General features: G+C 37.6%; 1 protein-coding gene across 13 annotated transcripts in view; it reads left to right on the top strand.

Annotated features, from left to right (window-relative positions):
* Positions 1–3,797: 3,797 nt before the first annotated feature.
* LOC122984567 (actinia tenebrosa protease inhibitors-like) overlaps positions 3,798–13,268 on the top strand; it is a 41,540-nt gene continuing 32,069 nt past the window's right edge. For 5 of the 13 annotated variants that reach the window (XM_044355107.1, XM_044355104.1, XM_044355098.1 and 2 more), the window contains exon 1: positions 12,611–12,836. In XM_044355107.1, coding sequence (XP_044211042.1) covers positions 12,803–12,836 — 34 coding nt within the window. In that variant the 5' untranslated portion in view covers positions 12,611–12,802. Of the gene's footprint in view, positions 4,013–12,610; positions 12,837–13,268 lie in introns of those variants that run through there. The other 8 variants (XM_044355102.1, XM_044355099.1, XM_044355095.1 and 5 more) reach the window with 4 other exon arrangements.

Here is a 13,268-nt window from a genome sequence, read left to right as displayed (position 1 = left end):
AATCTGTGTGAGTGTTCAATACCAATGTCCGGCCAGCATAGAATAAAAACAACACTAATATGAGTTCAGATTGAATCTTCACTTTCAGTCACACCAGTGTTTACAACAGTGATTCCAGAAAGTCATATATCTGTTTTCCTGCTGGAGTTATTCAATCGTCACATATCAAACTCACAGTTAACACTAGTAGACTTAAAACTTGAACTACAGGTACAGTCACATTCTTTGAGCATGCAGGTGAGCATTTGGCTCATCATTACTGATCTGGATGATGTTATCAAGAGGAATTTTTAGAGCACTGCTTGGCCACATTTCCTCTTTCACTTCTCAAGAAGTGATCAACTTGTTGAGAAGTGAAAGAGAGAAGTTTCCACCACATGCAGATGGCACATTTGCTACATGTATAGTCCGCATGGTCACAAATTTACTACAGGAGTTTACTCAAAATCTTAGGGATGGGACATGAGCACCGCAACCCCCTGCACTTGGCCCCTGTTCCATCAAATGTTCCAGCCAATGTTCCAGCAAAAACCCCTCCCTCGTCGCTCGTCATCCCTTATTGCCAGATTGTGCCCCAGGTGTAGGAAAAGGGGCGCACCTAAACTTCACTGGCCTAGTGGGTTGGTCAAATTGCTGTGATTGGCTGGATGGCCATTCATTAATCTAAAATGACCAATAGATTTTCATGTATGAGGAATCTACCCCTATAACAAGTAGTGAGATGGAATCATGTTTCTGTCAAAGTGCGGGCATGGCAACACCTCTAACATCTGAGGCTGCCTGGGTTGGAGTTATGTAACAGGAATGTGTGCTGATAGAGGTGTGTGGGTAGGGCCAGGTAACTTTAAAAAGTAAGTATTTTCTATCTGTCCTGGTACAATTCATCAGGATCGACGAGACACAACTGTTTACAATTTCCTCTGAGGTGAAGATTTTTGGAAGAAACATGAACCAGCAGCGTTTGTTTGAGCTCTGGTTCTGTCTGCTGTCCGTGTGTTTCCTGGTCTGGCTCGGTCAGACCCAGGTTCCTGAGCCAGCACAGTGCCTCGTCTCCAGGATCTACAACCTGACCCAACCGAAGGTGGAGGTTGAGGATGAGGGGAAGTGCTGGAGGGATTGCGATGCAGAGCCCAACTGCCACATGGCATTGATAATCATAACACAATCACTCCCTGACAAAAAGCAGTGCCTGCTGGTCAACTGTCTGAACCAGACAAGATACTCGTACACCCGACATCCCAGCACAGAGATCAGGGTTTACCCCAAGAGCACCATTGACGACGGTAGGATGGATTCATATTTTCTGCTTTATTCTGGTTAGGGCTGCACCAAAAAACTGACTATCCAAACCATCTGTCAGTCAAACTTAAGTCTCTTATTATTTATTATTAAGCAAGCTATCTCAAATACTGTCAAACAGACCTCTATGAAATATTTGAATATATTTTGAAAACTCAGGACCTGAATTCTTGAGAACATCCTCCTTCAATGTTTCTGACAGAGATTAAACTTACCTGCTATTAAATATCTCTATTCCACAGATCAAAGATACTATTTCATGACAGGTGCATATAGACTAGCTGATGAGACACGTAAGTACAAAGCTGCTTTCATTCACATATTAATATTATAAACCAGCTGGTACTTGTTGCCTTTCCTGCTTTTCCTGAGGGACCAAAAACTTATTTGTGCCTAAAAATTACAAATTGATCACTCGTTGAATTGTGCACACAACTTAACAGAATATCATGCCAATCAATATTTTAACATGTTTAAGGGATGTCAAAAATATCAAAAACAAGCAAATCCCAAAGTGCATCCATGGATCAAAAGTATACTGCAATAAATACAAATGGATTGACCATGTATCTGGTCTGAGATACGTGGATATACTTCAGATTTTTCCCATTAAACAAAATGATCACCTTTGATATTAAATATTGTTTTATGTTATGTACTGTTTTTGTGTGCAAATTATTTTTCCTCTCAATACACCTGCTAAGCTCAGTATGTACCATCCTGTAAGATATGATGAAAAAACGTCTTCTGGGCAGAATTGACCTTTAGTTAAAACCCTCCCCAAACATTTGTAGCATACCAATAACGAGTCACAGCAGGTGTGTCAGTGTTTTTATTTGTGGTGTACAAGAGAGATAACTGTATACAAAGAGTTTAGTGGGTTGAAAAAAAACACAAGAGAAAAAGTGTAAGGAATGGATTAAACAGTGTTTATCTTCTGTAACATTAGCAGCTGATGCTAGCATGTTCAGCTAACGAGCTAACTGCCTACAGTAGTAACCCAGTGTTACTTCCAAGTCCAAGGAGTGCATCGATAGTCATCAACATTAGTTTTGTGTGATTACATGTTACATAAAAAAGGCCCATTCTGGATTTGAACAACCATTGTGTTAAAGCCAGTCCTGGCTGGATGCTATCAGAGTTCAGGCTAACGTTAACAGCTGTCCTTCACTGAATTTAAACTCCAGCTAAACTTGTTTTCTAAGATATTGTTGTATTCACCAAACACTTTTTTCCTCACCCTAAAAGTATTTTTCTCCTTTAAAAGTTACTGTCTGAAAATACAAACAGGTATGTAAGTTAAGTAGCCAAACAAAGTCATGTTAGAATGAGATAACAGTCTGATCTTACTTTTTACCTAACTGGCTGGAGACAGTGATTTCAGCCAACACATGATGCTAATGTTAGCTTAATTACCAAGCTAACTACAGCTAACTGCTGACTGTTGTCATTTCAGTAAAGTCAGCGGTTGTTAGCTAGAAATGAGGCTGCTTTCATTTACTTATGTCTAAAATCAAGGACACAGTGTTTGTAAAATTACATTTTGATGCTAAACTCACCACTGTCAATGTGGTGTATATGTGCTGTGTGACAACTTGACAGGTTAGCAACAGTAATTACAGTGAATGGTCAATTACATTTCCCCCCAAACTGACTTTATTAATACATATCTGCAAATGAAGGTAAGTCAAAAGAGAAACGTTTGCTTAGTTAATTAGGCATGAGAAAATAATTGATGTCATGTCTCCTCCCACCAGTTCATTGTTCAGAGTTCATGAATTGTACCAGCTGCCAGTCGGGGATTCCCAGATTCTTCTACAACAGGACCAGTCACAGGTGTGAGAGCTTCCACGCTGGCTGTGGGTCCAATAGAAACTCATTTGAAACCCAGGAAGGGTGTGAAGCCCTCTGCAATAAAAAGTGTAAGAAACCTCTTAAATATTTCCACATGGAGCATCATCAGATAGATCTGAGTGTCATGCAGTTAACTGACTTTAGTTTTACTTCACAACAATTAAAACTTGACAAGAGTCGACTTCAATTAAAGGATAACATTAACGTTTAGGGGAAAATAATTGGGTCACTGGATAACATGTTCCTTCATTATGAGGAGTTTGGTCAAATTAGTTTGTTTAGAAACAGCTCCAAAGACTAATAACAGCGATCACGTTTTCAGTCTCTGGAGAGTAGTTCTGTGTAAGTGTGATGTGTAGCGCAGAACTACATATCACAACCTCTTGAGTTTATACTACATTGTGAATTTCTCACTGAACTTAAGTACAAAGTCAAGAAGCTGTGATATGTAGCACAAAATGCTAGTGAAGCTGAGAACAGAGCCACGTTCCTGCACATGCTCAGTGGCGTCTGCCTTACACAGAACTACTATATGGAGACTGAAAACGTGATGCTGTTATTACTCTTTGGAACCGTTTTTAAACAAACTAATGTGACCAAACTCTTCATGATGAAGGATGAAGGAATGCAGCGGTGTGGCTTTCTGTCTGCTAATGAATTTATTTCTTCCATCCTTCTCCTGCATCAGTTCGTTGTTATCGGCCCATGCTGTATGGAGCAGGCAGCTCAAACATTTCCATGTTCTTCTACAACATGAAGAGCCAGAGCTGTGAGAGATTTAACTTCAGCGGCTACGGGTCCAACGGGAACATCTTTCAGACTGAGGAAGAGTGTGAGAACCTCTGTGGTGACATTAAAGGTAAGTCCACCTTAAATCATTATCTTTACCTTGTAGTAATAATCACATAGATTCTTGGTGGTGTATTACTTTAATCCACCTGTTGTCCTCGGGTCAGTTTTTACCTGGGAGCAGGTGTCATTATGTGCTGTCATCAAAAAAATTGAAATGGTTTCAAAACAGTTCTGACTAAAAAATTATAAATTATTTTAACTATAGTTGAGATCAGAGGAAAATATGTTGATGGATTATGGCAGACTGGTAGAAAGTTTAGTCAGGATACTGTTTTAAAACCATTTCAATTTTCAATTTTCAGCTGACCTGCTGATATTTGCTTCTTTGTTTAATAATTGAAATCATTAATTTTAATTTAAACCAGCATCAATGAGTCGACTTGCTGTTAATACAGTTAATTAAATCAATAAAATTTTACATTAAAATGAACAAATTAACTGCTGCAAATTAACTCTTTAACAGACACTACAGCTGTTGTTCCTACAGAGAAAACAGGTAACTATATTTACTGAACATTATTTATTTACTGAACATTGCTTGCATTTCATCATCTGGTCAAAATTAAGTAATATAATTAATTTTTTAAACCAGCTACTACAACCAGACGACCTGCTGTGACTAAAGGTAATAAAAGTGTTTCCTGCATTGTCTTCATTTTATAACTATCTCATCAACTCTGAAATTACAATTATAATTAACGTTACAGAGAAGAAAAGTAATTATATTTACTGAACATTATCTTTACTTGTATTTCATCAACTGGTCAATGCTAATTAATAATAATTAATTTTTAAAACCAGCTAATACAACCAGACGACCTGCTGTGAACACTAAAGACAAGAACGGTAATTATATTTACTGAACATTATTTAATATTATATTATAATATACATAATATTACTTGTATTTGCATTCATTAAAATAACATACAATATAATATTAAAATATTATTAAACATTGTTCATTTTTAGCAGGTATTCGTCCTCCTGTAATCAGTGTAATTACAGATATGATCTTTACTATCTTTACACTTCACTGACATGTTTATCTTTCTTTATATACAATTTACAAATCATTATTCCTGAGGATCAAGGTTAGAGGCTAAAAGTATGTGGATACATCATACATATAGTGTTTCACACGAGTCTCAAATACATATATCCACTATAAATTATGATTTTGATTTAAACGATGTAAAGTTGCATAATTAATACAAGAAGGATGGAAACGAGTTGACAATTGATCTAACGAGGTGATATTTATAATTTCCTCCTAAAATGGAAAGAGTCCTGACTGTTCATTGTCTTTCATAGATCACACTGTCTGATCTTCATCTTCTTCCTCTCTTTCAGATTTCCACATTATTCTGGTGGTTATTTCAGTCATCTTGTTTGTGTCCGCCATCATCGCTGTCGTCTGTTGTATTTGCAACCACAAACATCCATCTTCTGTCAGGTAAAGTTGAATGGTCGCTACATAACGGACCTGTACTGGTACGTACTGTATCCAAGAAGTATTAGCAAATGTGATCACAAACAAAAGCCCTCACCTTTATGTTACCAAACTGCCAGTGATCAAACTGGAAGCATTACAACATGAAATTTAATTCTAACTTGAATATATCCTGTACATGCTGATCTACTCCTGTTCATGTACCAGAGTCAGACACAGTTTGTTAGCATGTTAGCATATTAGCCTGTGGATACTTTACTGCTAGAGGACTTTGGAGATACTCACTGCTGCAATTTGGTAGATACAATAGTTAAGACTACTTTAGTGCCTCTTAATAATTGTTTTGCATGTTAATTAAAGTGTCGTTATTTGCTCCAGGTCATTTCTTATTTTGTCATGATACAAATATGAGTCACTATTCTTCTTTATTTACTGTAAAAAAAAAAAATCATTCACATGTAGCATCAACACAATTATCACAGTAAGCAAATGAAAATAACCAATTGCCACGAGTGAGACACTCTGGTCATGTGTCTGGTGGACATTAGGGGTGATATCCGGCCTCAGTGCTGACTAACAAATAAAAACAAATAAAATCCATGACTGTTTTCCCTCTGTTATACAAATCACAGATGTGTTGCAGTGTTCTACATGTTTACACAAATAATCCCGTATTTTTCTGTCTTTCTCTCCAGGTACAGAAGAGTAACATCATCACATCATGATAATGAATCCCTCTCTTGAGGTGAACTTTGAAGAAGACAAGGACTGTTGTTGTTGTGGTGGTGCTGATGAATTCTATATAGTGTGAGTATTTCTGGCAGCGAGATAGTGTGTGTGGGACTGAGTCAAAATAAACTGTTTCCATTAGATTTGCAAGAGAATTTCAAGGGAACATTTGAAATGTTGCAAAAAGGAAAATGTGAATTAGGTGTGTTTCCATCAACTGGTTTCAAGTGAATAAACTAGGCTATGCAACACATAGTTTCATCAGAATATGGTGGCATAGGCATAAATAAACAGAGTAGAAGAAGTAGAGGTCGCCAACCTGAAACAAAACAAATAGTTATTTCGCCTTAACGAGAGAAAAATGGGGAGAAGTCTTCAGGAATTTGTTTCAATTGTTTTTTAATGCGATATTTCAAAATGTGCATAAAAATAGGTCACCATAGCAACGGTCGCTGAGGATCATGGGTAGGCTAATGTAGCCGCTTCCGCTATCGTACAAAACTGACAATAATACTTGATTTCTAAACCAAAATTGCATTTGGTCTTTTGAATTTGGTTTTCTGGATTTTCGTTGGGAAACTAAAAAGGAATAGATCACGTGATTTTGTTTTTCGTTTTTCGTTTAAAATGAAAAAAGGAAAAAACCATGTGACTTCCGTGTTTGGTTTCAAATGCAGAAACAAATTGGCTTGATGTCCGCAGACCTGCTCGATATTCAATCCAAAAAGGAATAATGATAAAACGGCTCGGCAAAAACCAAAAACGGGCTGGGTTTGATTGGTTTTCTGACACCAAAAATGTTTTTTTGTTTTGAAACAAATAACAGATTTACCGTTTTTTGGTTTTTGAATTACAAATGAATTACGAATTATCCGATAATACCTGGACCGTGGAAACACTGCTAGTGTGTGTGTTCATGGTGTTTTTACTCCTGCCCTCTTCAATATCACCGCTTGTTTGTCACTGATTTAGACTCAATCAATCAAACCATCAATCAATGGTCTATTTCTAATTTTAATTGTTTTGATCGTTATTTGACATAATATCATTCTGTATTTGAAGTAAATTTCCTTCAGTAAGTTTTTTAGTTTTATGGGGAATATTTTTTCACAAGGTTTTGTTTGCTTTTCAAACTACTGTTGATTTATTTCATTATTCTCCATTTAAAGCTTTGTTTGTGGATATTTGATCATTGTAATTTATTGAATTGTGACAAGGTGCCAGTTTCTTGATTGTAAATCCTTATAGTGAACATGTTGATAACATTTATTATATTCATTTTAAAATCTTTTGAACCTCAAACGGTTGTTTTGGAAATAAAGATGATTCTGTAAGTGAAAACAGTATTCTGTATCAGTTCCAACATCATGCAATTCACCTTCAAGCCACCAGAGGGCCACAAATCATTACATATGATCATGTTTCACCGTCTCCTGAAGTTAGAGCTCTTCTACAGTTTGGATCCACATGAAACTCTCCTGGTTGAATCAGCAGAGCAAAAGATGAGCAACTGTGATAGAAAATATCTGGTTCTTTGAGTATATACAAGAAAAATACATGAAAATTCATTTCTGGCACAAATTCAGCCTGTAACAAATATCTGAGAAATGAAAGAACATCACAGAAAAGACTTTTTTACTTTGATGGACACTTTAACAAACTCAGATTTACCCAGATTTAGGAGATGTTGCAGTGCAGACGTGCTGCAGCCTCAATCTGCATCAACTGATTTAATAAAACCATTTGCACATTACAGGTTTCAGCTCAGGTTTGGTTTCTTTGTGTTTATTGAGTCCATATTTCAGTGTTGTTAGTTACAAAAAAAACAATCACAGATAAAGCTCTTAGCTACTCTCAGCACAATCTTTAGTTTAATTATATTAATGCAAGATATTAATGGAGTCTTTTACATGCATATAACCCTGAAATAAAGATTTCCTCAGATATGTCCAGGTCAGAGACTTTAGTAAAGAACTTCCGTTAACATCGTTAAATTTAACCGAGCTGAGCTCATGGGTAAACATCTACTCCTTCTAAAAGGTCGTTTATGATTTTTCAGTCATAAAAAGGCTGGAGTATATTAATGTCTTATTCTTTTTTAGCTTATTTTTATTTCCAAATTTAACACTTTTTAATTGTATTTAAATGTCTTTTTATTTGTGTTGCTTTTACATTCTGTCTTTACACTCTATGTAAAGCACTTTGAACTGCCTTGTTGTTGAAATGTGCAGTACAAATTAACTTGCCTTGCCTTTTACAGCTCATAAACAGACACTAACTCATGCAGTGAACATTTAACATAATTCAGTATTACTTTTAGCTCCATGTAAAAGTGAATAAACGTGATGTTTCCCAGATGATGCTCGTCTGTCTAAATCACGCAGTTTACACTTTTTTATGACTGCTGATTTATTAAAGAGTTTTACTGAGTGAAATATGACATCATGACCTCAGTAATATATAAAAAGTCTGTTTTGGCAGGTAATAAATATTATCAGTGTCTGATAACCAATAATGACGCACTGCCATAGTATATGGTTAGGGGCTCAGATTAGGCTCCTCTGTCATCCTTTGCCCTTAATATTTTACTGTATTTTGATGTGCTTGTTAAACAATAATGATGTTTGATCACATGATGACGCTGTGGTTAAGGTCTGGTTAGGTTTAGGGAAACATCACGATTTGGGTTCAAATAATCGCTTGCACGTCAAGGGATATTGTGTATTTTCAGAGCGATGGACCTTCAGAGCAGTGGGCTTTTGCTTTTGGGGTAATGGTCTGTCGGACCAATGTGTCTAAGATCCTGGCAAGAGTTCTGCTGGAGGAATATAATACAATATTTTGTGACTCCAAAATTGAACTCATATAGTGGGGTTTCCAGGGACGGGAAGGATGTTGGAGGCAGTGTGGTTCAGACTGAAAGTGAAGCAAAGTTTCCTTTCACCTCATTTTACACAGTCAAGTGCAAATTTGCACCCATTCGACACCACTTACATCTTTGCATTGGTTTCATATGGAATTGTAAATTTCTAAAATTTGCTTCACTTTCAGTCAGTAACACCAGTGTTTACAACAGCGATTCCAGAAAGTCAGATATCTGTTTTCCTGCTGTTTCTTCTTATAGAAGTCATCACATATCAAACTCACAGTTTACACTAGTAGACATAAAACTTGAACTACAGGTGCAGTCACATTCTTTGATGTGCATGCAGGTGAACATTTGGCTTATCATTACTGACCTGACACAGTATCAAAATTGGATGATGTTATCAAGAGGAATTATAAGAGCACTGCTTGGCCACATTTCCTCTTTCACTTCTCATGAAGTGATCAACTTGTTGAGAGGTGAAAGTGAGAAGTTTCTAGCACATGCAGATGGCACATTTGCTACGTGTATAGTCTGCATGGTCACAAATTTGGGCTGTATGCAGACGTCCGCAGAGGGGTCATTTTATGCGGATGCGGATGACCTTAAGTTTGAAGTTACTGCTAGCAACTGGGTAACTTAGCATAAAGACTGGAAACAGGTGTAAACAGCTGGCCTGGCTCCGTCTAAAGAACCTCTAAAACTCACTAAGTAACATGTCATATCTTGTTTGTACAAAAACTGAAGTGCAAACACGAAAATTTGCAACTGCTCAGAGAAATAGTCCAGCAAATGACCTCCCATAAAAAGGCAAATTTTCATGTTTACAGATTACTGAAACCACTAAAAATAGGAGAATTTGAGAGGTGATTTAGAGGTCTGGACCCAGGATTATTTAGGCCAAAACAAAAGAAGAGAGAGAGAAGGTGTGTTTTTAAATGTAAAGCCACTGTAGACATAGTGTTTGAAACTTCTTTCATTGAATAAGTAGTCAAATACAAGCTGGTCGACCTTTATGGGAATGCTGATGTAACACTGCAGGAGTTTAATATTAGGGGTGGGACATGGGCACCGCAACCCTCTGCCTTTGGTTCCTTTTCCGGCCAATGTTCCAGGAAATACCCCTCCCTCGTTGCTCGTCATCCCTTATCACCAGATTCTGCCCCAGGTGTAGGAAAAGGAACGCACCTAAACTTCACTGGCCTGGTGGGTTGGTCAAATTGCTGTGATTGGCTGGATGGCCATTCATTAATCTAACATGACCAACAGGTTTTCATATATTCAGTTTCGTGTTATCTACCTCTGGTGTGTGGGTAGGGCCAGGTAACTTTCAAAAGTAAGTGCATGCTATCTGTCCTAGTACAGTTCATCAGGATCAACATGCCACAACTGCTTACAGTTTCCTCTGAGGTGAAGCGTTTTGGAAGAAACATGAACCAGCAGCGTTTGTTTGAGCTCTGGTTCTGTCTGCTGTCCGTGTGTTTCCTGGTCTGGCGCGGTCAGGCCCAGGTCCCTGAGCCAGCACAGTGCCTCGTCTCTGGGATCTACAACCTGATCCAACCGAAGGTGGAGGGTGAGGATGAGGGGCAGTGCTGGAGGCATTGCGATGCAGAGCCCAACTGCCACATGGCATTGATAGTCATACCACTCCGTGACAAAAAGCAGTGCCTGCTGGTCAACTGTCTGAACCAGACCAGATACTCGTACACCCGACATCCCAGCACAGAGATCAGGGTTTACCCCAAGAGCACCATTGACGATGGTAGGATGGATTCATCTTTTCTGCTTTATTCTGGTCAGGGCTGCACCAAAAAACTGACTTAACAAATCATCTGTCAGAGTCAAACTTTAGTCTCTTATTATTTAGAGAGCTAGCCACAGGCAGGTGTGTGTCTTTCTTTGGTATTTGGGACTCTTTATGTTCTTTTGGTTTCCTGTGTTGCACTTCTGTTCAGCGCTTTTGGTAATTTGATTTTGCTCTTTCACGTTATTTGAGTTGTTTCTTGGAAAAACTCTTTGATTATTGGTTTGCTTGTAGTTCTGTGTTCCTAGGTTCATTTATTCAGAGACAGTTTAGGTTTATGCTGGATTGTTGAGTGGTGTTTTCTGGCTTTAGGTTTGCTCTGTTTCCCTTGTGTGTTCTTCACTCCTGTGTTCATGTGCTCCACACAAGGGCAGGCCTGGCCAGTCGGACTAGAGCATCTAACCAGGGGTGACTGGGTACCAAAGTTCAGAAAACAACTTTTGGTCAATCTGCTTTCTCGTTTAAAGTGGTGAGGAAGTGGAATTCCATACCCACGAATATCCTCCTAAGACCTGGCAATTCATTTTTGTCCTCTGTGGGGAACATGGCACTGAGGCCTGTTTTAAATACCATGCATGTAGCCTGTTTAAGTCCCAATGTACTGTGAAGAGTACATCCTGGGCTTTCCAGTGATGTAACACAAAAGGGGGTGTGGCCACCAGGTCACATTGTCTGCCACTGAAAAATGGCGGGAATCACAGCAAGCACCTTCTATGGTTGTAAGGGAGGTAAATTATCAAATTTATACAAATATCACATTTGTATTGTTGATAATGCTTTTGTTTTTTATGTATGAAAGCCATAACTATATTATTACTAAGATTTCAGAGGTGTATGTTAATTTTAAGCCTTTTAAAATACACTTTTTAGTCCGTGTCCTTTGTAGGGGACTGGGACTTGCTTCAGCCATTTTGCATATTTAAGGAAACAGAGCACTGAGTGAGGCAGAAAGGATTCTGATGACAATCATTGAGGGAGAGTCGGACATTGAGCTGTCAGGAGATGAGGAGGAAGGTCACCAGGCAGTAGAACAGGATATTGAAAGCTCAGAGGAGGACTCATCAGCTGATGAGGAGAGAGAAAATGATGATACCCAACGGCCATTTTGGATCAAAAGTGACAAGTAAGCTAGGGCTCTGAAGTTTAGTCAGTTCATTAATACAGGGTCAAGGGAGGGAAAACAGGCTATTTATCTCGTACACACGCATGCACACAGACACATTTATATTGGTTTTATATTGTGTAATAGAAATGGATATCAAATGAGATCTTACCAATACCAAACCGATGGCTTTGAATGTATTTTTTGCTTCAAAGGAGACCTGATGTCCCCTATAAGGGACATGTGATAAAATAATATTTTTGAGAAATATGAGAAATCTTTGTGACATGTTTCTTACGTCTCAATTACTTGAATGATGCAAAAGAAATCAAAATATAAAAATCTTTTTTCTTCCAGGTCTCAGGATGATATTAGAGACTCTGGAATCTTTGCAGGGGTTTAAAACTAACCTTAAGCTTTGGCTAAGTTAGCACAAAAGTATCACCACCAATGATTACCTTGTATTTATTGTATTTGTCATGCTGATTATATTTATTATTGTATACTGATGGCTTATTATGTTTTGTGTTGTTTTATGTGGTGTAACTGTTGTTCTGTGGTTGTTTTTTGTCTAACTGCCCAGGGACAACACATGTAAATTAGCTACTAGCTAACTCTGGTGCAATTACTTTTAATTGTGCACTGTCCCTGTAAAAATAAACAATAATTTAAAAAAAAGAAGCTATCTCACATACTGTCAAACAGACTTCTATGAAATATTTGAATATATTTTGAAAATTCAGGACCTGAATTTTTGAGAACATCCTCCTTCAATGTTTCTGACAGAGATGAAACTTACCTGCTATTAAATATCTCTGTTCCACAGATCAAAGATACTATTTAATGACAGATGAATATGGACGAGCTGATGAGACGCGTAAGTACAAAGCTGCTTTAATTCACATATTAACATTATAAACCAGCTGGTACTTGTTGCCTTTCCAGCTTTTCCTGAAGGACCAAAAACTTATTTGTACCTAAAAGTACAAATTGAGAATTGTGCACACAACTTAACAGAACATCATGTCAATCAATATTTTAACATGTTTAAGGGATGTCAAAGATATCACAAACAAGCAAATCCCAAAGTGCATCCATGGATCAAAACTATACTGCTATAAATACAAACAGCTTTCTGAGACTGGATTCACCACATATCTGGTCAGAGATACGTGGATATACTTCAGATTTTTCCCATTAAACAAAATTATCACCTTTGATATTAAATATTGTTTTATGTTATATACTATTATTGTGCGCAAATTATTTTTTCTCTCAATACACCTGCTGAGCTCAGTATGTACCATCC

The sequence above is a fragment of the Thunnus albacares genome, chromosome 6 (genome assembly GCF_914725855.1).
Source record: "Thunnus albacares chromosome 6, fThuAlb1.1, whole genome shotgun sequence".
Taxonomy (NCBI): domain Eukaryota; kingdom Metazoa; phylum Chordata; class Actinopteri; order Scombriformes; family Scombridae; genus Thunnus; species Thunnus albacares.
Note: the sequence above shows the minus strand (reverse complement) of the source record. Positions and strands in the feature narration are given on the sequence as shown.